This window comes from Microcaecilia unicolor, chromosome 8 (assembly GCF_901765095.1).
Source record: "Microcaecilia unicolor chromosome 8, aMicUni1.1, whole genome shotgun sequence".
Lineage (NCBI taxonomy): Eukaryota > Metazoa > Chordata > Amphibia > Gymnophiona > Siphonopidae > Microcaecilia > Microcaecilia unicolor.
This window is the reverse complement of record NC_044038.1, coordinates 61489322-61515270: the sequence shown is the minus strand read 5'-3', so window position 1 is coordinate 61515270 and position 25949 is coordinate 61489322. Positions and strand designations below refer to the sequence as shown.

At 43.6% G+C, this 25949-nt stretch overlaps 1 protein-coding gene across 6 annotated transcripts in view; it reads left to right on the top strand.

Annotated features, from left to right (window-relative positions):
* The window catches only part of SLX4 (SLX4 structure-specific endonuclease subunit), a 125219-nt gene that overhangs the window by 73659 nt on the left and 25611 nt on the right, over window positions 1–25949 (top strand). For 4 of the 6 annotated variants that reach the window (XM_030211227.1, XM_030211225.1, XM_030211226.1 and 1 more), the window contains 5 exons: window positions 779–879; window positions 2992–3138; window positions 14606–14775; window positions 16771–19292; window positions 24556–24658. In XM_030211227.1, coding sequence (XP_030067087.1) covers window positions 779–879; window positions 2992–3138; window positions 14606–14775; window positions 16771–19292; window positions 24556–24658 — 3043 coding nt within the window. The remainder of the gene's footprint in view (window positions 1–778; window positions 880–2991; window positions 3139–14605; window positions 14776–16770; window positions 19293–24555; window positions 24659–25949) is intronic. The other 2 variants (XM_030211228.1, XM_030211230.1) reach the window with 1 other exon arrangement.

Sequence of the window (25949 nt, the reverse complement as noted above, 5' to 3'; positions counted from 1 at the left end):
TCTCTGCTTTACCCTTTCTCATTTTTTGCTTGCCATCCTCTGTATCTTTTCTTGCTCATGCTCACCAATGGTCAAACAGCACAGTTGGAAAAAAGGAGAAAGGGGTCAGGCCTGGTTCATGTGTAGTGCACATCAGACTTTTTGTGTTAATTTACTCCCTAATTCTATAATCTTGCATGCCGATTTTCATGCTTAATGCGCAAAATTGCACGCATGTGTTATAGGATACTGCCAGTTACGCATGTACATGAATTGTTAAATTGGGTGCTGATTGGCATTTTCAAATAGTAATTGGCTATAATTGGAATTAATCACAGTTACGCGTATAACTGCACTTAAGCGCTAAGGTTATAGACAGCAGTTAGGTGCAGGCATTTACACCAGCTGTTGATCTAGCATTCAAGCTCTTGCCTAATGTAAGTCCGCAGTTTAAATGCCTGACACTAGTATTCTATAATAGTAATTACACATGTAATTGCCGTTATAGAATTCGTGCTTAGTGCGCACAGTTTAGGTGCCTAACCTTAGGTGACCTTATTACACCCTTATCTTTTATATTTAATACTTTAATTCTGTGTTAGCCTTTAAGGTATCAACTGTACCTAACTAGTCTGTAAAATAAAAGGATGAACTTAAGTGATAACATGAGCTGAACCCCTGATATATCTTTGATCTCGTAGTTTACGACATTTGTCCTCCTTAAATGGATTTCCACTCCTTTGTCCTTTTTCCGAAAGACATTAGCCAAATTCATCCATTTTTTTCTCTCCCCTCCCAGGAAATGGGTCAGAGGCCAGTGATATTATCCCTAGTGGGTTTGTCCCATCACCTAACGCAAAGAAGAGGAGGAGGATGGGCAGCCACTGCACTGTAAGAGCTGTATGTAAATATAAATTTTAAGGTGGATGGAGTTATATAGAACTTCGCTGTAATGATTGGAGTCATTTCTCTAATTGTTGATGTAATGAGCACCAGAAACTTCATTCCAGGGCCAGCGATAGGGGATGGCAAACAGGGCAATTGCCCTGGGCTCCCATACTACAAGGGCCTGCCTCAAGCTGAAGAAGGCATAAGCTGAGGACCAGCTTTGGGGCCCCGTCCCCAGTTTCTTCACTGGGCCCCTGAATATCTTAACACCAGCCCTGCTTCATTCTCTTTCTTTTTACTCTCTGGTTTCCATCAGTTCCAAATAGAAGGTGGATGCTTTCTGTGCTCTACCCTCGATAGAACTTGTGGGAAATCAGAGATTTACTGGGATAAAAAAAAACCATACAGTTTTAAAAAATAAGAAACAACATTTTGACTGTTATGAGTATTTTTCTGGTTTGCTGAGACTCCTCTCTTGTAGCAATCAGACTTCAGGGGGCCAACTCAGGCATAACATCAGGACATACGTTTTCACAGAGAGGATGGTAGATACCTGGAATGCACTCCTGTGGGAAATGGTGGAGATGAAAACTGTAACAGAATTCACAAATGCGTGGGATAAACACAAAGGAATCCTGTATGTAAAGAATAGAACCCAACAAGCTTAGTGGTACGTAGATTGTAGCTCTTGCAACTGGGAAACAAAGTCACTGCCGGGCAGACTTCTATGGTCTGTACCCTTATTGTGGCTGGACAGATTTAGATGGGCTGGAGAGGGGCTTCGATGACATCTTCAGTAGTTGGAGAACAGGGCCTGTGCCAGACATACTTCTACGGTCTGCAAGACAAATCTAGATCAATTATGCATATATAATTTCACATCATACCTTATGTGACAGTCTTTATCTGCTGTCATCTATTATGTATGTAATCAGCAATGCTGAAATTGAATCTCCTAGTCACCAGTATGTACTGAGGTTGATATTCATGTGCAGCATAGACTCTTAAGGTATCCGGTTTGACCAGATACTCAAACTTACCTGGCTAACTGCCCACCACCAAATATACCAGATCAAAGTTGACTAAATGACTCTTCTGGTTACTTTTAGGCCAGGTATTTTCTAACCAGAGTTATCTTGATAGTGGTAAATATTTATACTATCCAGTTGAAATTTAATCACTCCTTTGGCATACCCTTCTCCTCCTTGTGCATTAACTGGTTAATTTTTGTCTGGACAGCAAGTTCAGTGTACAAGGCAGAAAATTCAAAATGTGAGATTTGTCCTGGTAACTCACTATTTATATTTGAATTTAAACAGGGTATAGTTAACAAGACATTTGAGCCTAAATAGGTAGGAAGCAGACAGGTGATACGTTATCGATAGTTGGAAGGTATTTTCATGTTTAAAAGTTTTGCATTGTTCAGGCATTATTTTTGTCAAAATTGGATTACTGTAACATTGTTTATTTGGGATGTTGTAAACCATTTATTAAGAGAACTACAAACCATACAGAATACTGCTGTTTAGTTAATTTGTTACTCTGTGGTATATCATGCAGCACTGGCAGGAATTGCTCCACCCTACATGGGAGGGTGTCTTTTTTTTTTTTTTACCAGAATGCATATAACAAAGAATATTCTTCATAAACATTTCTGTGGTAATGTTATGATGTGTATGTAAATCCATAATAATTTTTAACTGATTCCTTTTATGCCCAAGCTTCCAGTCCCCCACTTTTTAGGCCTCACCAGTCTCCCTTTACCCAGCCCTTAGAATCCAATATGTTACACATGACGTGTCCCACATGTAGATGTCACTGTTGTGCAATAACTTAATTTTCTTTACCTCCCTGTGGCTGTGGACACTATCTCCATAGGTTGGTGATTTTAAAGGGTTTGTTTTTTTTGTTTGGGGGGGGGGGGGGGGGAGGTCATCCTCAGTAAAGGGGAATTGATTGATTGGTTTACTTGACACACGTTCATCTTGTCACCAGTCCATTTATTACAACATTTTTAGAATGGGAAATGCTGATTTTCTATTCACCTTGACATTGTCACTGATTATTATAATGAGAGGGAATAGGTTCTTGTATTGTGTTACAATTATCTCTCTATTCTTTTAGCTCTCACTTGATACCTTGGCTGTTGATTTCAGTGGGATGGTCAACAACCCACACCTGAGTGATGTGCAGCTTCAGATGGACTCTGGTGACATTCTGTATGCCCACAAGTTTGTGCTATATGCTCGCTGTCCTCAACTCTTTCAGCTGGTAAGGATTAGGGGATCAAGTGGTAATTACATGTTTCCATACTAAATTAGTTTCAAGTTTATTCAAGACTTTCTATCCCGCCCAATAGAACATACCATCTGGGCGGCATACAATCTAAAAAAAACAAAAAGGGGAGGACAAACAGCACCAACTAGAAACAAATGGGGTAAACAGAACTACAAAATGAATAGGAAAGAGGGGGGCAAGGGAAAAACAAACCAGATGGGTAAGCTAAAGGTAAAAACAACAGGGTTCGACAAAGCTTAAGCATAAGCATTTTTAAAGAAGAAGGTCTTAAGTTCAGCCTTAAAGATGGACAATGAGGTAATTTGTCTCAAGTGGGGTGGCCGGGGGTTCCACAGTTTTGGGCCTTAATAAGAGAACATAGTATGCCTCCTATGCTCATGGAATAATTCTCTAGAAGACGGAGTAGATAGTAAATTGAGTTTGGATGACCTCAGAATATGTGTCTGGGTGTAAGGGGTGTTATTTTAAAAGACAGAGAGGCTCAGGGACTGCTAAAGTTTTAAAGGTCAAAATGTCAAAATGTAATCCGGTGAGTACTCTTTCTCAGCTCTGTTGCCATCCACATCAAGTTTCAAATTTAATAGTACTTGATATACTGCCTATGAGTTGCTTTTCTGGGTGGTTTACAATAAGTAATAAGAAAATGTAAAGAAATACATCAATAAATAGGAAAACAATAGAGAATATATAGTATAGCTCTCTGAACTGTCTTCGAAAGTGCACAAAAGCAGGATATCATAGACTACTAGTAAAAATGCCCCGTTTCTGACACAAATGAAACGGGCGCTAGCAAGGTTTTCCTCGGAGTGTGTATGTGAGTGTGAGAGAGAGAGAGTGAGTCTGGGTGCGAGTGTGTCTGTGAGAGAGAGAGTGTGTGTGTGTGAGAATGAGAGTGTGTGCAAGTGCGTATGTGAGAGACAGTGTGTGCGAGAGTGTGTTTCACACAGATACAGTGTGTGCGAGAGAGAGAGTGTGTGTGAGACACACTCTCTGTGAGACTGAGTGTATGAGACCAAAAGAGTGTGTGAGTGACTGTGTGACACATAGAGAGTGAATGTGATACAGTGTGAGACATAGAGTGTGTGAGAGTGAGAGAGAGAAAGACATTGACTGTGAGAGAGAGAGAGAGTGTGTGTGACAGAGATACCTCCTCCCCTTCTGGTGTCAAGCCCCCCCCCTCTCTTTCTCTGGTGTCAGGCCCCCCCCTCTCTCTCTGGTGTCTGAGCGTTACTGTGCAGGATGCTGAGCTCTGGCTGTGCTTCAAGGAACTGACCAGTCCTTTTTTATTTTTTATTTATAACCATTTAAATTTTTACAAGCGATAGAATAACTTGCTGGAAATACAGAGAAAGTAATATGTAGGAATTATTTCAGGTAATTCTATTCTCTTCCTTAGACCACTAAATAGGTAGAGTGAAACAAGATAAGGAGATCAATTAAACAGAAGAAAAAAAACTGTGGTATTAACCTGATTATCCCCAGATATTACTCGTCTAATTCATTATTCCACATTGATCATCTGGTTGGCTTCTTCAAGGCCAATATGGTGTATAGTCAAATCATTTCATTGAAAAACATACTTGTTGTCCAATATTAGTTAGAAATAATACATCTGATTACATTCTTTCTCTTTTAAAAACCAGAAATTATTTAACAATACATATACTTAAGTCTCTAATTCAAATCCCACTGATTAAAGTAATCCCAGTTTTCACAGGCTTCACTCCTTTTAAAGTAATAATTTGAGGAAATATTTCTGAGGAAAACTTTAGGAGTCATACCCGGAACTCTGGGAAAAACAATAATCTCGATATTAATCATCTATAATAATATTCATTTTATTATTCAAAATTTCTGGTCTATTATCATAACCACTTCTTGCTTATGTAGAATCTTTTGTTATATCAATTTTTTACTCTCAAAGGGTTCAGTTAAACAGTTCATGTAACTCTCTAATAAAATTATATCTGAAACAAAATGATTTACTGCCACCATTAGGTCTCGAAGTGCCAAAACTCCAAGTTGATTTCTCATAGGTGTTTCCATATCATCATGCTGATCAATCCATAGACTGGTGGGTTGTGTCCATCTACCAGCAGGTGGAGATAGAGAGCAAACCTTTGCCTCCCTATATGTGGTCATGTGCTGCCGGAAACTCCTCTGTATGTTCTCTATCTCAGCAGGTGGTGGTCACACACAGCAGCAGCTCTGGCTAGGCCTCCAAGCCTAATTTTTAGGTTTTGTTGAGTGCCTGGGGTTGAGGGCTCTTCTTGAGCAAGTGCAAACCTGGTGGCGCCAGGTCCCTCCTTTTCTCCCCCCTCCCGCTGGCTCCGTTTAAAAAAAAAAAAAATTTTGAACGTCCTTAAAGGCGTTTATTTCAACGTTTATTTAAACGTTTATTGCAGCTACTCACTGGGACACCAGGTCGTTACAGCTCGGAGCGGACAGCAGGTAATTTTTACCTTTTATAGCGGGCAGGGGGTTCCCCGATTGGTCTCCACGTGGCCTATGGCGTCGGAGGGCGAGGGCGCAAAGAGTCGCTCCCCGGATCGCGTGTGCGCTTCTAGAGGGGATGCGGGGGTCTTAAAGTCTGATTCGCCCTTGTTGGGTGACAGTTTCGTGACCGATGAGTGTCCCGGTCCTTCCTCCGGTGTGGCGGTTTTTCCCGCCATAAACGCCCATCCCCCGCTGCTCGCCTCCGCCATATTGGCCGGCCACGCGGCTCGGACGGCTTCTTCTTGGGCCGCCCTTGAGGTGGGAGACATTGATGCCATGAACGCCCTTAATTTGGGCGACGGCACAAGCGGCTAAAGTTAAGCGCCATTCTTCCCGCGCGGCTCCTTCGCGGAGTGTCGCGCCGGACGCCATCTTGGATGCGCAGCATGTCTCTCCCCCGCTCTTTTTAGCTCAGAGGATTTGCCCAACCTGTTAATGCAGGCCATGGGCATTTTGAAGATTTCCTCTCCGGAGGACGTCTCTCCCTCAGCCCCTGTTGGCTCTGCCATTATGCTGGGGACGAAGTGCCCGCATAGAACCTTCCACGTGCATGATGCCATGCACACCTTAATTTCGGCTCAGTGGGATGTCCCGGAAGCGAGCTTTAAAGTGGTTAGGGCTATGTCCCGCCTCTATCCTTTGCCTGAAAGTGAACGTGAGGCCTATCTGTGGCCTACCGTGGTTTCTTTAATCACTGCGGTGACTAAGAAAACGGCGTTGCCAGTGGTAGGTGGCACGGCCCTATAGGACGCCCAAGACAGAAGATTGGAGGCGGCCTTAAGGTCGTCCTTTGAGGCGGCTGCTTTAAGTTTGCAGGCCTCAGTTTGCGGTTCCTATGTGGCCAGGGCGTGCCTGACTATGGTGCAGCGGGCTTCCCCCTCGGATCATTCCTTGAGGGCTGATTGGCCGGCCCTGGAATCGGACTTAGCCTATTTGGCAGACTTGCTGTATGATGTCTTGAGGGCCTCAGCTAAAGGCATGGCCCAGACAATCTCTGCGCGGCGGTGGCTTTGGCTGAAGCATAGGTCTGCGGACCACGCCTCTAAATCCCGCCTGGCTAGATTGCCTTTTAAAGGCAAGCTGCTCTTTGGGGTCGAGCTGGACAAAATCGTGACCGATCTCGGCACGTCTAAGGGCAAGAGGTTACCAGAGGTCTGGGCTCGGGCTAGTGCTCGCCCCGGTACCTCCAGAGGACGGTTTCAGGAAGCCCGTCGGTACCGCCCGGGCAGGTCGGGCTCCTCTGCCCCCTCTTCCTGCAAGAGGAACTTCTCCTCCAAGCAGCATTCCTTTCGCAGAGACCGCCGTCCCGGAGGTGCTCCCTCCGGTCCTCCCCTAGGGTCTCGTACCCAATGACGGGGCCTTGGTCCACGCCCCAGTGCAGATTGGAGGACGGCTGTCCTCGTTTCTGGGCGAGTGGATCACAATAACTTCAGACGCTTGAGTGCGGGAAGTCATCAGAGACGGCTACAAGCTAGAGTTCTGCCGACCCTTAAGAGACGGGTTTGTACTCTCTCCCTGCAAGTCTCCGGTCAAGCTGTGGCAGTGCAGCAGACCTTGGACAATCTGATCCGCCTGGGTGCGGTCGTTCCGGTGCCAGAAAATCAGCTTGGCAAGGGACGTTACTCCATTTACTTTGGGTACCAAAGAAAGGAGGTTCTGTACGGCCTATCCTCGACCTCAAGGGGTCAATCAGGCACTTTCGCATGGAGACCCTCCGCTCTGTTATAGCGGCAGTTAAGGCAGGAGAGTTCCTGGCATCCTTGGACATCAAGGAAGCATACTTGCATATTCCCATCTGGCCTCCTCATCAACGCTTTCGGCGTTTTGCAGTACTGGGCCGACACTTCCAGTTCAGAGCCCTCCCGTTCGGGTTGGCTACTGCTCCGCGGACCTTCTCCAAAGTAATGGTGGTCATCGCGGCCTTCCTGAGGAAGGAAGGAGTACAAGTCCATCCTTATCTGGACGACTGGTTGATCCGAGCCCCCTCTGATGCAGAGTGCGGCAAAGCTGTGAACCGGGTGGTTGCTCTTTTGAGCTCCCTGGGGTGGATCATCAACTGGGAGGAAAGCCAGCTGCGCCCAACTCAGTCCCTGGAGTATCTGGGAGTTCGTTTCGACACCCAAGTGGGCAGAGTGTTCCTGCCAGACAATCGGATTGTCAAGCTTCAGGCTCAGATGGACCAGTTCCTAGTAGCCTCTCCTCTTCGGGCTTGGGACTATGTGCAGCTGTTGGGCTCTATGACGGCCACGATGGAAGTAGTGCCCTGGGCCAGGGCTCATATGAGACCACTACAACACTCTCTGCTGCAGCGCTGGACTCCGATGTCGGAGGATTATGCTGTGCGCCTTCCCTTGGACCCAGCAGTGCGCAAGGCGCTGAGCTGGTGGACGCAGACAGACAAATTGTCTGCAGGAATGCCTCTGGTGACCCCGGAGTGGATTGTCGTCACGACGGACGCCTCTTTGTCGGGCTGGGGAGCCCGCTGCTTGGGAAGGACAGCGCAGGGGCTCTGGTCTCCTGCAGAGGTAAAGTGGTCTATCAACCTCCTGGAACTCAGAGCCATTCGGTTGGCGCTTTTGGAGTTCATCCCGGTACTGGCGTTGAAGCCTGTACGGGTCCTGTCGGACAATGCCACGGCTGTGGCCTATGTCAACTGCTAGGGAGGTACCAAGAGCGCCCCTCTAGCCAAGGAGGCCATGAATCTATGCCAGTGGGCGGAAGCGAACCTGGAACAGCTGTCAGCGGCCCACATTGCCAGAGTCATGAATGTCAAGGCGGACTTTCTCAGTCGCCATACCTTGGAGCCCGGAGAGTGGCAGCTATATGTTCAGGCGTTCTTGGACATCACGAAGCGCTGGGGCTTCCGAGCCTAGATCTGATGGCGTCATCGGCCAATTGCCAAGTGCCGCGCTTTTTCAGCAGAGGACGGGACCCTCGATCCCTGGGAGTAGATGCTCTTTTCCAACAGTGGCCGACACAAGAGCTTCTCTATGTGTTCCCGCCCTGGCCCATGTTGGGCAGGGTGCTAGACTGGGTGGCAAAGCATCCGGGCCGGATAATCCTGGTGGGTCCGGATTGGCCCAGACGTCCCTGGTATGTGGACGAACCTCTGCGACTACCAGTGGAGCAGGGCCTGTTACATCAGGGTCCCGTGGTGATGGAGGATCCCTCCCCCTTTGGTCTTACGGCCTGGCTATTGAGCGGCAGAGTCTGAGGAAGAAGGGCTTCTCAGACAAGGTCATCGCCACTATGCTGAGAGCGAGGAAGTGCTCTACTTCTACTGCTTACAGAAGCAGGTTCACTTTCTCCATTTACTGCTCCAATTTCTTCAGTGCTGGCGTTCCTGCAAGAAGGTCTGGAGAAAGGCCTGTCGCTCAGTTCCCTGGAAGTCCAGGTAGCGGCCCTGGCTTGCTTCAGGGGCCGCCTGAAGGGTGCTTCCCTGGCTTCGCAGCCAGATGTGGTGCGTTTCCTCAAGGGAGTTAATCACCTGCGCCCTCCTCTGCACTCAGTGGTGCCTGCGTGGAATCTCAACCTGGTGCTAAGAGCCTTACAAAGCCGCCTTTTGAACCCTTGGCGAGGGCATCTCTGAAAGACCTGACGTTGAAAGCAGTCTTTTTGGTGGCTATCACTTCAGCCAGAAGAGTTTCCGAGCTCCAGGCACTCTCTTGTCGAGAGTTTTTTCTGCAGTTCACTGAGGCAGGAGTGACTATTCGCACAGTGCCTTCCTTCCTACCCAAGATTGTTCTCGCTTCCATGTGAGTCAGCAGCTCTGTCTCCCTTCCTTTCGTAGGGAGGACTACCCAGAATAGTATTCTGCTCTCAAATGTCTGGATGTGAGACGGGTCCTCATCAGATACTTGGAAGTGACCAATGATTTCCGGAAATCGGATCATCTGTTTGTCCTGTTTGCAGGTCCTCGTAAGGGTCTGCAGGCTGCTAAGCCTACAGTGGCAAGATGGGTCAAGGAAGCCATTGCAGCGGCTTATGTGGCCGCGGGGAAGGTGCCGCCTATTCAGTTGAAGGCCCACTCCACTAGAGCTCAGGCGGCCTCGATGGCGGAGGCTGGGTCCGTCTCCTTGGCAGAGGTATGCAAGGCGGCAACTTGGGCATCGGCCCATACATTCTCCAAGCATTACCGCTTGACTGTGGCTGCTCGGGCGGAGGCCCGGTTTGGAGCTTCAGTGTTGAGGTCAGGGATTTCAATGTCCCGCCCTGGGTGAGTACTGCTTCGGTACATCCCACCAGTCTATGGATTGATCAGCATGATGATATGGAAGGTAAAATTATGTATCATACCTGATAATTTTCTTTCCATTAATCATAGCTGATCAATCCATAGCCCCTCCCAGATATCTGTACTGTTTATATTCTGGTTGAATTTTAGGTTCAAGTTTAGTCTTCAGTTACTTCAGGAGGACTTCGTGTTCAAGTTTTTTCACTTGGATTCTTCAAGAGTTGAGACGAGTTTGTGTTACAGTGAGCTGCTGCATTCCTCTCCCCTCCGTTTTACGGGCTGGATTGAGACATAAATTCTGCCGGCACTCCCTCCCGCTTCATGCGGCTGTAGGGCAGCTTTGTACCCCTCCCGCTTCGGCGGTGTTAGGGTCAGTCAGCTCCTCCCGCGGTTGCGGTTGCAGGATAAGCCAGATCCCCCCGCATCGGCGGGGTGGTGTCCCTCCCCCGCTCCGCGGGGATGAGCTGGACGGATTCCCCTCCCCCACTTGTGTGGGGATGAGCTGGGTTAATTCCCCTCCCCCGTGTCGGCGGTGGTGAGCTGGGCAGAGTGTCCCTTTGTGGGTGTAATTCTCTAAGTGCTGAGTCCTGCGGATGGAGCTTTGATATCGAGATACTGAGGAGTTTCCGGCAGCACATGACCACATATAGGGAGGCAAAGGTTTGCTCTCTATCTCCACCTGCTGGTAGATGGACACAACCCACCAGTCTATGGATTGATCAGCTATGATTAATGGAAAGAAAATTATCAGGTATGATACATAATTTTACCTTAGGAGTGGTTCCGCTGATTCGGGTTCTGCTGTAAACGTCCCCCGTCTCAGCATATACCTCTAACTCACTCCTCCACTCCCCTCATTCCCTTTCCTCCTTTCCTGAAGTTACTATTGAGGAAACTACACTTCTCCTTTCTTCCTCAAAATGTACCACCTGTTCCTCTGATCCCATTCCCACCCACCTTCTTAATGCCATCTCTCCTACTCTTATTCCTTTTATCTGTCACATTCTCAACCTCTCACTTTCCACTGCGACTGTCCCTGCTGCCTTTAAACATGCTGTGGTCACACCTCTCCTTAAGAAGCCTTCACTTGACCCTACTTGTCCCTCTAATTACCGACCCATCTCCCTCCTTCCTTTTCTCTCCAAATTACTTGAGCGTGCTGTTCACCGCCGCTGCCTTGATTTTCTCTCCTCACATGCTATTCTTGACCCATTACAATCTGGTTTTCGCCCTCTCCACTCAACCGAAACTGCGCTTACTAAAGTCTCCAATGACCTATTACTGGCTAAATCCAGAGGTCAATATTCCATCCTCATTCTTCTTGATCTTTCCGCTGCTTTTGACACTGTCGATCACAGCATACTTCTCGATACCCTGTCCTCACTTGGATTCCAGGGCTCTGTCCTTTCCTGGTTCTCTTCCTACCTCTCCCTCCGCACCTTTAGTGTTCACTCTGGTGGATCCTCTTCTACTTCTATCCCTCTGCCTGTCGGCGTACCTCAGGATTCTGTTCTTGGTCCCCTCCTCTTTTCTATCTACACTTCTTCCCTTGGTTCATTAATCTCATCCCATGACTTTTCCTACCATCTCTATGCTGATGACTCCCAAATCTACCTTTCTACCCCTGATATCTCACCTTGCATCCAAACCAAAGTTTCAGCGTGCTTGTCTGACATTGCTGCCTGGATGTCTCAATGCCACCTGAAATTAAATATGACCAAAACCGAGCTTCTCATTTTCCCCCCCAAACCCACCTCCCCGTTCCCCCCGTTTTCTATTTCTGTTGATGGCTCTCTCATTCTCCCTGTCTCCTCAGCTCGAAACCTTGGGGTCATCTTTGACTCTTCTCTCTCCTTCTCTGCTCATATCCAGCAGACCGCCAAGACCTGTCGTTTCTTTCTTTACAACATCCGTAAAATCCGCCCCTTTCTTTCCGAGCACTCTACCAAAACCCTCATCCACACCCTTGTCACCTCTCGTTTAGACTACTGCAATCTGCTTCTTGCTGGCCTCCCACTTAGTCACCTCTCCCCTCTCCAGTCGGTTCAAAACTCTGCTGCCCGTCTCATCTTCCGCCAGGGTCGCTTTACTCATACTACCCCTCTCCTCAAGACCCTTCACTGGCTCCCTATCCGTTTTCGCATCCTGTTCAAACTTCTTCTACTAACCTATAAATGTATTCACTCTGCTGCTCCCCAGTATCTCTCCACACTCGTCCTTCCCTACACCCCTTCCCGTGCACTCCGCTCCATGGATAAATCCTTCTTATCTGTTCCCTTCTCCACTACTGCCAACTCCAGACTTCGCGCCTTCTGTCTCGCTGCACCCTACGCCTGGAATAAACTTCCTGAGCCCCTACGTCTTGCCCCATCCTTGGCCACCTTTAAATCTAGACTGAAAGCCCACCTCTTTAACATTGCTTTTGACTCGTAACCACTCGCCTCCACCTACCCTCCTCTCTTCCTTCCCGTTCACATTAATTGATTTGATTTGCTTACTTTATTTATTTTTTGTCTATTAGATTGTAAGCTCTTTGAGCAAGGACTGTCTTTCTTCTATGTTTGTGCAGCGCTGCGTATGCCTTGTAGCGCTATAGAAATGCTAAATAGTAGTAGTAGTAGTAGTGGTTTCTCCTCAGAGGCCTGACTGATATGGGTAACCCTTCAGCATAGCCCTCTAAGTCATTGAAACACACAAGCCCCTCCACCTCTACAAGGTGGTGTCCCTTCGGAGGGGTGACCAATCCTATTTAATAGAATGCACCTCCAACATTCTGAAGCCGAGAAACCTCGTGTGGTTGGTCACTTCTGCTTGTGACGAACCCGGAAGTACGTGATGTCAATTCAGGAGATGGATACAGAGAGCAGGAATGCCTCAGCCATGCAGTCAGCTTGAGAATGTTGGAGGTGCGTTTTATTATATAGGATATATATCCTTAAATAAAAAGGTTTTAAGGCCAGATTTAATTTTTTGAAGGATTCTTCTAAGCGGAGAAGTTCCAGAGAGTGGGACATGTTACACTAAAAATTCTGGTACTAATAAACTCGTAGCAAATGGTGTGAATTGAGGGAATAGTGAGATTATTGCTTTGTGTGGAATAGAATGCCCTGGGGGGGGGGGGAGTAGGGTATAAGTAAATGATAGAGATATGAGGGAATAGCAGAATGACGTGTGTTATGTACTAAAGAGAAGATTTGAAAGTAATTCAATGAGAAATCAGTAACCAGTGTTCTTTGAGTAAGGAGAAGACAGGTTTTTTTAGACCCTGTTATGAATTTTACTGCTAAATTTTGAACAATATGTAGATGACGGATATCTTGGGTTTGAGATCCATGGAGTAGTGAATTGCAGTAGTCCAAGCGGGTTATAATGAGTGGGTCAGAATACGAAGGGCAGATTTGTCAAAAAGATTTCATACTGAGTAGATTTCTTTAAGTTTGAAGAAGAAGATTTTTATTATATTGGAGATTTTTGATTGGAAATTCCATAGTGTTGTCAAGGATGATGCCTAAGATTTTTGTGGATGAAGTGAAAGGGGTGTTCCTGCTAGGAGAACTAGAGCTATTAGAGTGGGGTGATCCCTGTGTCTAATGATCATTCCTTGTGATTTAATTCCATTCTTGCAGTGTCCCAGATATATGCTAGCAGCCATTTCCTCTACTATCTAAGGTATATTCATACTTAAAACTGTACAGATAAAGCTAAAGCCTTAAATGATTTCTATCAGGGAATAGCCTGATATCAGCAAGGGGTCAACTTTCAAAAAAAGGGTAGAATGCCTAATTTATCCTGCCAAATTGTGGCTAGTTAAGCTGATTTTCAGCTGACTATCCCCCCTGCATCTGTATAGCTAAAACTCCCTAAATCATCTAGACAGTAAACATCCATCTGCATCAGATTTATGGCTTTTGTGCATTAGATGTCGGACATTTTGCTTTTCAAGAATAAGGCTTCAAAAACAAAATCTTCAAAGAATTGTCTAAATGAGGTAAACAGGTATGCGCAATCTGTGAGTGCTGGGAGTTTTCATAATGCCTTAAAATAAGACAAGGTATATGATAACACCTCCTTCTTTTAAAGGTTTTTGAAATACACTGAAAGGATGAGGTACTAAATTAGAGTTTAATATATAATTGGTTTGTTGGAAATAGAGAATTTTTTTTTGGTGGGGGTGGGGGGGTCTTCATCTTTTTGACTTTATATGTTATAGGTGATTTTGACCACCTTTTTGCTGTTTCAGAAAGCGCTGTAGTTCTGGGGAGAGATCAGTTTTGATAACACTGAGTGGGCTAATGGTTAGCAGAATATGCTGAGAACCTGTGGAATTGGGTTTGATTCCCACTAGGCTCCTTGTGATCCTGGGCAAGTCACTTAACCCACCATTGTCCCAGGTGTAAAAACTTAAGGTTGTGAGCCCACTAGGGACAGAGAAAGTACTTGCATATAATAAATGTAAACTGCTTTGGCTGAACCACAAAAAGGCGGTATATCAAATCCATGACCCTTTACCCCTTTTACCCTTTCACTGAAAATAAAATCCATGAGACATTAGTAGTGGGGATTTCTCATGTGGTTGGGACAGATTGTAGTACACGAGGGGTATTTAGCTTGACTGAGGAGTGGTTAACTTGAATGACAGTGAGTAGCATGGCCTACTCATTGTCATTCTTTCTCTCTGCTGATGAATATTTTTTCACCTTTGTCCATCAGGCACTTTCTGAAGGTTTCTTAGCTGAGGAAGATGGAAATGAGAGGATGTGTCGAGTATTGTTAAATGATGTCTCAGCAGAGGCTGTGTTAGCGTTTCTGCAGTACCTGTACTCTGCCAGCACAGACATTCCTTCCTGCTTGCGCTTTCATGTTGTTGCATTGGCTATCAGGTCAGTACAGCTGACTTTTAGGTTTGTGCAAGTATTTTAGCGTCTAAATCTCTATGTGAAAATAAACTTTTGGGTTGCCTCTATATCTATGATATGTTGATTTACCTCGTTCGTTAAATATTACTCCCCTCCATATTCAGTTTGCATGTCGCAGCTCAGGTTGTACCATCCTTGCTTCTAGCATCATTGCATAATCAAGTATTGCCTAATAATGTCACAAGCAGGGAAACAGTTTAGCACACCCTGCTGGATGTAGCATTTAAAAAAATCCACAGCTGCATATATTTAAAAACTATAAATGCAAAAGCATGTGTGTGTGTTCAAAGCATTTTCTCTGCCCACATTTGGCAGAGCTGTTTTGCTTTTTGTGTATGCAACTCTTTTTTTTTAAATTCCATATGACTTTAGTTCTTGATTCAAAAGTGCGGCAATATTGCAAGGTGTTTCTTACACTGTACAGCCTTGCAGTTGTCCTGCCAGATGATATTTTGTGGACAATTTTCAAACTTCCACATAGGTCCAGATTACACAGGTCTGTTGCACCCATGGACAGCTTTTGAAGGGAAAATAAACATGTTTTTTTTCTTTGAAAATTAGGTCCATGGTGTATCTGTAGACTTTGCACCCATGTTGGAAGTTTATAGATTGCTGCCAAAATGCTATCTGGCAAGAGTATTGCAAGATTTGAAATCTGTGTACTTCCTCCCTCCTAAATATTATTTTCTTCCTCCCACCTAAATACATTTCTGGGAATGCTTCTTCGTAGTTTGGAAGACTTTAACATGCTTTTAGCTGAATTGAGAGAGGGTGATTTTCAGATAGCAGGTTTATTTGGGTAAATTGCTGTTTATGCTTTGAAAATTGCTGCCCTCGTAAGTTATGAGGCTTTGCACAAAATATCTGTTGTGGTAGATTTGTGGCAGAAACCACACAGATGTTTATAGGGATGTGGTATATAAAGTAGTCATCTAATAGTCCATGCTTTATAGTTTGCCAGAAATTTGAAATATGTAATAGGGTAACAAATTCAAATAATGGAAGCGCCCAAGATAAATGACATAGGTCTTAGGCAAACCTGGTGCATTTAACTTGGTCCCTTAAGGTCTGTTTTTGAAGACATTTTATGTATGGGGAGAAACCCTTTGAAAATTGTTCACCCCCCCTCACAGGAAATTGGGGTTACATTGGGGGCATTTTGACATACATGCATAGTTTATAGCAGTAATGTAGATATGGTAAGAAACTCTGTGGCACCATCTCGTCACAGGGAGATCCCTTTTGAAAACAGGGTTGCAAGCATAAGCAGTGGAATGGGATGGGCCACAGGGACCGTGACCCTACCAATTTTTCACTCTACACAATGTCAGCAGCCAGGGAGATGGGGAGCAGAAGGCTTCCTTTGTTTGGCTCTTCTAAGTAAAAAGATGTTCTGTTGCACCTGCTTGCAGGTTCCATGAAAACTGGTCTCCCCAGTTAAGATATATTGAACAAGAAAAAACTTTGACCCAGGGCTTTCTAAACCTAGCTTGGTGACTCCACAGCCCACAGGTTTTCAGGATATTCACAGTGACCGCCATGAGATGAATTGGTATGAGTTGGAGATTAGTATATGCAAATTGATCTTCTAAATATATATTGTGTGTATCCTGGAAAGAAGATATTGACATGGAGGTCACCAGAAGGCCTGCTTTGACCAATAATCAATATTCCATTGCAAGCATTCTTTACATACAATGCGTTCTCAGTTATCACCATCTGACTGTTTGTGTAGCATAGGATTTGCTTGATGTTTTGAAAATGTAAATAAGCCACAAACACAGATATGGAAATGCTACAAGAAGGATCACTAACATTATACAACCAAAACTGACAACTAAACTGTTTTCTTTCCTACAATGTTTTCTATCTTGAAATGTATTTCTTTGCAATTTATTAATTAAATGAATGAATAATGAAGGGAAGCACAAACAATAAATACTCTCCTTCTAACTGCAGGTTTGGTGTGAGAGAGCTCATTGATATATGTGAAAACAGCCCCATTGATGACCAGGAGAATGAGTATCATTCAGAAGATGATCTGTTCTCCAAAGAGAAGGAAGAAGATAATTACAACAGAGCTGATAATTTCCAGGAGCTGCTGAAGTCTGTGTGGGTGGATGAAGATGAGGAAGCACTAGCAACATTGGAAGTAGGACAGGGTGAAGATGAAGAGCAAGAGAATGAGAAGGTGGATGAGCAGGAACTGGAAGAAATCTATGAGTTTGCAGCTACACAACGAAAGGTTGTCGAAGATGAAGCAGAAGTGGAAGATGCTGAGGGTGATCTTATCTGTGAAACTAAAGAAGACCAGGATGTTCATCAACAGAAAGATGATGGGGTCATGTTGGAGTCTCTTTCAACTGAAAGAACAAGTGAAGACCTACAGGAGAACTTTGTAGAATGTGTGGATGGTGCCAACTGGGAATCTAAACAAGAATCAGAATGCCAGCAGGTATCTGTATGCAAAGACTTGTGTAGTACAAATACAAATGCCCTGGAATGCAGTAAAAACTCTTCTAAGTGTAGTAAAGGTATACAGTCTAATGCTTGTGTTTCTAATGGAAAAGAGCGTTTTCAAAGACCATCTGTAGTAGTTAACTGCTCCAGGTTATCTAAAGCTTCTTGGGATAAAAAAGAAAGAGATCATGACATGTCACATAGTCAGGGTTCTGATGGTGACTTGAATGACAGCTATGATCGAATGTTTTCACAGAGGTGGGGAGAATATCTTGAGCCTTCACAGGCAACTTACCAGATGGAAGACCATGGGTGGGCCATTACTGAAAACAACTGTAAGGTTTTTAAGTCACCTGTTGTAGACAAAAGTGGCCAGCTGCAGAAAGACCTGTCACTTGAGTCAAAGTTTTTTAGAAGTGATAATATTAGTCCATCTATATCTACTCTGCCTGCTGTTGGTCTGACACCATCATCTCCTAAACCAAATAGGGCATCCTTAAAAATGTCTCCATTAATGCAGAATAATCTCTTGTCATCACCAGGGCAATTAAAAAATAAAAAAGCTTGTGTTCTCCATTTTGATGAAGTCTTCCAGAAGACAAACCAACAGGCTTGCACATCAAGCTGTAGGAACAAAGAGGTGAAAGAGATGCATGTCCAGTTGGTTTCCCCCTTAAAATATCCATCCATGGAATTAAACAAGCAAAGTCACCCCCAGAGCCTTTCTTCTTCCTTCAGTGATGAAACTAAGAAACCACCATCATTAGTGTGCTGTCAGAAGGAGGATGTTATTATCTTGTTGGATTCTGATGAAGAATTGGAGTCCAATAAAAACATAAATTTGGTATCGAGCCATCTTTCAAGAGGGAGAGATACATCTCTTCCATTGTCATCAACCCTTAAGAAAATAGTGAAAGAGGCACAATCACCTGAACCTGACGTTTCATCAGTTTATGTTGACATGGATTCAAATCTCTTGAAAATTCCAGGTGACATGCACAGTGGAAATGATTTAAACTTGCCTCCAAATGGACATTGTACCAGCCACGTAGAAAACAGTACATATAAGTTAAAACTGGAACAAAGCTGTGAAAGAGACTATAGTCACGAAGAGAGCATGGAGACATCATGGCTGGTGCCAGCCACACCTCTTATAAGCAAGAGCCAGCACAACTCTGTACATACTCAGACCACAAGCTTCTGTCTGTTGCCAAAGGTCAATCAGAAAGTTGAACAGACTATTAAAGGTTCCTCAGTAGATCACAGCAGTAGAAAACATGAAAAGAATGTGACAACTATAACCAAAATTTCATCAGATGATCTGACTAGGACTGCTTCAGGAAAACATGTGCTTTCTAACAACACAGAAAATAAAGATGTTCATGCTGAGACCCTCGAAATGCAGTCGTCTGTGGACTGTTTGTCTCTTTCTCCTGTGCCTCCACCTCTGTTTTCCCAATGCTTTACTAATGTAAAAAGCAAACACCCTGGAAATCCACTTTCACCAAATCAACGACTTTCAGGCCTTACCCAGTCAGTACAAAATGAACCTTTAGATAGCAACATTTTTGAGATTGAGGACAATAACGATGACCAAGAAACGGATCCATTCTCCTTAAGCAACAGGTGCCAGGTAGTCTATGAACCGCCCATTCCAGCTGATGATGATTGCTGGCATATTGATACGTTTGCACCTGTTGAAGTTAGCAGTAAGGTGTTTAAAGGGAATGACCATGCAAATACCAATAGCCCTGGTTCCAAGAGTGACAGAGGGGAAAGGCTAACAAAAAGTAAGGAACTGCTTGGTAGTACTCCCACTAAAAGTGCAAATAGCAAAACCTCTTTGCCACTATATGAAAAGAATCTTCACCAGGCAAATCTTTCTCAAGACAGTTTTTTAAACTCCATGGTATGGGATCATTGGGATGGAGAAGATAATGAATTCTCAAAGGTCCAACCTTTATATGAAAGAATATCTTCTTCACAGCCTGCTCAAAAGTCCAAGGAACTAAAAACCCCAGGCAAGTAATCCTGTGTTTTTATATCAGTAGAGCTAAATCTTAGCTATGATTGAGGTAGTTTCTAATTAAATATGCATTGTATTTACCTGGCCCACGAATTTGATGTCACAGAAACGTGATTTGTAGAGACAGTGAGGTGCCCTGGCTGTTCAACAGCATTGCTAATAATAGCTAAGTGATTCCAGCTCTAGGACCACACTTCTGGTGATGTTCTTGAGTAACAAAAACACCACTGTGAATCCAAGATGAGCACACTGGTACACTAGTGCATACTACCTTAGTACACTGATCTAATGTAATATGGGAGGAAAAACCTTGTACTACTGTGGCTAAACATGGTTCTTAAAACCGGACTACGATATCAGCAAGCTGAAAGCACACAGTTCAAAAAGTAATCATAGCTTAAAAAACCTCCCGTCAAACACCCGATTTCAAAAAGGGAAAACAATATTCTATAAATTAGTGGTAAGCACTTATCTTAAAACGTGCTCAGAATCCGTTCTTCAATGCTCAATTCTGGCGGAGTCGGTCTCGTCGGGACCTCACTGTTTTGAGATTGACTCCGCCAGAATTGAGCATTGAAGAACGGATTCTGAGCACATTTTAAGATAAGTGCTTACCACTAATTTATAGAAAATTGTTTTCCCTTTTTGAAATCGGGTGTTTGACGGGAGGTTTTTTAACCTATGATTACTTTTTGAACTGTGTGTTTTCAGCTTGCTCATATCGCAGTCCGGTTTTAAGAACTGTGTTTAGCCACAGTGGTATGAGGTTTTTTCCTTCCATATTACATTAGATCAGTGTACTAAGGCACTATGCACTAGTGTACCAGAGTGCTCATCTTAGATTCACAGTGGTGTTTTTGTTGTGCAACATAATTGGACAGTGAATCTGATCTGTCTTTGCTTTCATTTGTGATGTTCTTGAGTAGCCAGAAGCTGCACCATTAAGGACAATTTTGAAAAGCCACATAGGCAAAAAGCAATTTTTGTGCATAAATCAACTAGCTTGACATTGTCCTGGCTCAATGCATCTAAAATGTACACACACTATTACTTTTTTCCCCACGCTGCAGTTTTATCGTGTCCCTTTGTATTTCTAACTTATTCAGAACTAGGGCGTGCGATCTGGCACCATTTACCCCCTAGTTTCATCTCTTCCCCCCTAGCCCCATGAACCTAGTCTGATCATTCCATCATTTGTCCTGAGCCAGAGGCCATGAACCAGGGCTCATTCCAGAGCCTGCAATCATGGATCCTGAATCTGACTGCTTGGTGTCACCTTCAAGTAATGACCACAGCTACTCCCACCCCCCTTTCCCAGTATCAGCTCTAGCCAACCTAGAGAGCAGGATCACAACAGGGACCTTTCACTGAGCCTCTGGGCTGGTCCATGCATGTACATAATTTTTCTTAAATGATACTGTGTACCCTTATTGGCAATAGCTATACTATAATATTAATTGGCAAACAGCATCATAAGACTACATTTACCCCTAAAAGAATTGCTGAATGCTGGACTCATTGCAGACAAAGTTAATCTGAGTGAGCTATGTCATAGTTAGCGTGTACTGCTATTGCATAACCTTATCAGCATCATAATTAATAAACCCATTTTTTCAGAATCTCCAGCTCAAAGTAATTTCAACTTGGGCTGATACATCCCCAGAGGGTGGGCAAGACAATCAATTTATTACTTTCCTGAGAAGCAGTTTTACTTCTTATTCCACAGTTCCTCTTTGTCCTCTCCACACACAGACCATGCCTCCTCTCCATGATAAGCATAACCTTCCATGTTGACCAGGTGCTAGAAGGAAAGCCAGCTCCAAAAGTGAAATCTCACAAGTCATCAAAGATTGTGTATAGTCTCTGATGAACCTCAGCTCCCACCCCCATTTGGTTTGGATACCTTACAGTATATTTGAAACAAAAAGAAAATATAAAATTGGATTCCCTGTTTTAGTAGAAATCAGAAAAGTCCAATATTTGAATTACATATCAGCACCTCCTGGCCTGTACATTCCAGTAGTGTAGGGGGGGGGGGCAGCCCAGTCCAGTCCAGTCCACCCTACCTCCATCTCCAGAACAGCAGCATCCTTTTATCTTTGCTGGTGGATCTCAGTTTTCTCTTCTTCAAGCTGAAAAGCCCTAACTCGCTAAGCCTGTTCTCATAAAGGTGCTGTGTTATCCTCTTTATTATTTTATTGCCCTTCTATCTCTTTCTTGAGATGTGGCAGCTCAAGATATGGTCATTGCAGAGGTATTATTTCCTTATCTTCTCTCCAGCCCAATTCAAATGTGTGGGTCTATGCTCTTCTACCAGCAGATGAGAAACAGACTTGGATCTAGTTGATGCTGGATTTGGGGTATAGGGGGGCAAAACCCAACTAGATCAGGTTTACCCCCCCCCCCCCCCTTGTCTTTTCTATTTTTGATGGGAGGTAGGGTATTAATGGTAGAGTCTGCTCTTCAATAAAATTAAAAAAGAAGGTAAAGCAGTTGGAGAAAAGAGCAACCTAGTTGAGAATAGGTGTTTTGCTTTAGGTTTTTACGGGTATATCTCTGTCAGACATATACTATAGTGGTGTTCAAAAGTTATTACATAAACTTTATTCAAGTAAGTAAATCATAAATCATACATCATCGCTTGAGTTGCAGACAACATCTTCGCTAGCGACTGGGAGGTCCTGGGTGTAGTCAGGCAGAGAGTCTCAGCGGGCACAGTGGGCTTGGGCAACACATCTGTTCCGCAGGAGAGACATCTGTCTATATGTTCCTTGAGCTCCTGTCTTTATACCTACCAATAAACATGATCTCATCATTTAATTCAATAAGGCTGATGTGTAATTGAGGATGACAGTTTCCTAATGCATCCCCAGGAACTGGCCAGGTTTCCAGGGACTCATTTGAAATGCCATCCTTAGCCCTAGGCATGTTTTTATTCCATTTAGTATCAAATCAGTACATCATTTAATATGATAATGCTATCAATTCCTGTCCTGAGAGTCCATTATGTACTTTCAAGAGAGCATTAACTATGATAACAGTCATGTACTTTCAAGAAACATTAAATATCCATTTAATACAGACCAGTGCATAATTTAATATGATAACAGTACTTTAGCAGAACTCAATGTCAAGCACAAATTTTTCTATTACATTAGGCCTAGGTGAAGGGGGAACGATTTCCAGGGATCAGTTGGAGTGAGTAGGCAGCTCAGTTCTTCTGCAGGGCATATGTGCCAGGCTGGTTAGTGGGGTCCCTCTTGCAGCTCCTACCAGTGATGCACTATACCTACCTTGTGTAGGGAATCAGCAGAGCAGTCTTAGAGATTGCATGGGGGAGGATCCAGACATGGGAGGGAGTTTCCTGAGAGTGGACAGCATGTTGGTAATGACTACAGGGGTAGATTTTAGGCTGGGAGCAGGCAGCAGTTTGGTGGGAAATATTTTCATCACAATTTCTGTGGACCGTGTGACAGAGTTGGAGCATGCGTTCAGGCTGCCCTCTTTTCATATGGAAATTGCTGGCATTTAGGGGTTCTGCATCTCTAGATCCCAAGCCTGGTGTCAACCACATCCAGGCGCTCTCATTTGGACCGAATGCCCTGAAGGGATAGCAATTTCAAAGGACCATTGCTCCTGAGAGCCCTTTTTACTATTTGCCATCTGATGCTGCATAGTTAATATTGTCTACCATCTGCTGGAAACAGAAATACTGAGTTAGTGAAGGCTGCACAGGATCTTATGTATGGTGATGTCATCAAACTAGTTGCTGTACCTGTTGTACTGTTTTTTACTACTTGAGACACTTTGGAATGTTGAATAAAGATTGAATAATATAAAAAAACACTAGTTCTGTTTCTATCTGCTGATAGAAGAGCATAATTCCTCAGAAATCCCATGCCTTCCTAGGTGTGGTTGCAACACGGTTCAATAGAAAATCATCATTTCCTTATCTTTTCTCCAAACCGATTTAGACACATGGGTTTATTCTCTTCTGCCAACAGTTGGAGACAGAAGAGCATAAACACATGTCTAAAATAGTCTGTAGAAAAGATAAGGAAATAATACCTCTATATTGATCCATGGTAGAACTACACCTAGGAAGGCATGGGACGAGCACAGAGGATTTGTGAGGAAGAGAAAGGGATTGTAGAGTTCAGTAGTTAGTGTAGATGAGTCATATACTGTAGAGGGTGTTTTTTTTTTTTTTAAATATATCAGGCCGCCTGCTTCCGTAAGGGTTCCTTCTGTACCCACCCGCCTTGGGAGCAGGGCTGTGGAGTCCCAGAGTTGGAAGCAATTTTGGGTGGAGTTGATAAAAATGTACTGACTCTGACTTCAACTTCAAAATAAAAAAACATAATATATGGTGTATTTATCATTTTATACTTATATATACATATCTTTTCCTGGATCTACATTATATTTACCAGTACTTTAGATCCAGAATAAAAAATTTAAAGCCTAATATCAGTAGGAATCAGAGTTCTACAGTAGAAAAATAGAGGAGATGGAGTTGAAGGTTTGGTGTACCAACTCCATAGCCCTGCTTGGGAAGTCGTAGACCAATGACAACATCTGGTACTAAGCATCCTCGATGAAACCCTAGAAGGTACTAGATTATCTAGTATCCATGGAGTCCCTGGAGTAGCTCAAGGAATTTCCTGGAGAAGTGGTCGAGTGTACAGATGATACTCTAGAGAAGGAAGAATTGCTGTCCCTGACCACACAAGCTCTAGTGGCACTTCGAATTTCAGAGGAGCCTCCTATGGAGCACTGCTCATCCAAAGAACCACTACTGGAAGGGATCATAAAACATGCCATGCCATTCCTTATTTGGGGTTTGAGGGGGTGAAAGAACCAAGACTCCCTTAATGTATCCCTTCAGTTTAGAACTCATTTATGTGGCTTCATTTAAACAGGTAAGTTATATGGATAAATTATATAGCTTTTAGCATCACCCACAGAAATGCCTCTGATCCTGCATCTGCTTAAATGGGTAAGTTTTGGCTGTGTAATGAGTTATATGGAAATAATTTATCCATTCACCAGAGGAATATTTTTAAACAAAAACATATATGCAGCCAGCAACTATACTGACCGAATATGTTCTTTCAACTTTCAACCTGATTGTTTTTGCTAAGAGAATTCTTGCATTGCATGCCTGTGCAACACTCTATGTGACATTTGCAGAGTGTGATATATGATAAATATAAGGTTCATAGTCTCTTATTTTACAATAATGTCGTCTGCTGTAGATGCTGTCTGCCACAAGAGGAACCAGGTGCCCAAAGTTCCCATCACACCAATGCCATCTTATTCAGACATGGACACACCAAAACTGAAGAAGGAACTTGACAGGTTGATATGTGTTTTGTATTTGTTATGTCAATGTTTTGTATGAAAGACTATGACGGCACCAAGACAAGGCAACCATTCCTTAATGAGCACATATTCAGCACATTATGGGAGTGTTGTCTCTTGTGCTTTTCCTTTGAAAGTAGGTATATTCATATTTTTAACCATTTGAGCTTTGAGCTCAGTTGGAACCAGGGCTGGAATCTGGTGCCATAAACCTTCATCTGCAACTATCTGGGGACTTGTTCCTCTCATTTTTTCTAATTTCTAGTCCAGTCATTGCAGCACCAGTTCATGACTGGAGACCGTGGACCAGGGCACCTTCCAGAACCCTGCCTTAAATCCTATTATTAGGTGTCACTGTTGTGCAGTGACTGAGGCTCTCCCCACCAAAGGGGCTGTGAACACTGCATCTGCAGAATCCCCAGTCTCAGCCAACTTGAGGAATGGAAGACTTGAGCCAACCCTATATTCAAGTTTTTAATGTTTTAGAAATAAAATATATACTTTTTAATGAAATATATTTTTATTGAGATGTATAACACATTTCCAGTCAACTTACATAGTTATAGTACTTACATTCCAACACTTACAGTTTACAGTTTATTTAGACTTTTTATACCGCCCTCACTGACAAACAGAACAGTGTGGTAAACAAGTCTATAAAATTAACACTTCAGGTTAGATGTACTAAACATTTTTCCCAAATACAAATTTTTGGTTATTGTTAATTGTTTTTTTCATAACTCTTTTTTATTAAGGGCATTCAAACAATGTTCCAAAAGAGTTGGAGTGTGTTTGTTTCTTACACTCAGCGACTAATGCAACAAAGCACATCTTTTACTATTAAAACAAAAGAATAACACAGATACAGTTTTCCAGCAATTCTCCCTCTCCCCTCAAGAAATATAATTACATAGGAAGATTCACTATCATACTAGAATTTCCAAGAGGACCAGGAGGTGTTGTTTATTTAACAGACTACTATGTGCAATGTGGTTCCCATATAGACTAGAAATTTTTCCACTGCATCTCTCTTGGCATGTACCATTTTGCGTTTCATGACCAACAGAGGTCATCTGTACTCGCCACTGGAACACCAAGGATGCCTCTTGGAATTTCCAATTCAATGAGATACATTTATGTGCAATCAAAAATGCATTTGTAAAGAACCCCCTTGTCCCTTTTAAATCTAATTTGAATTAGTTCCCCCACTGTGAAAATTAAACTGAGTAATGTACCCTGTGCATTATACTTTGGGTGTTCATCTCTAGTAGTGATATGTGTAGAGTAC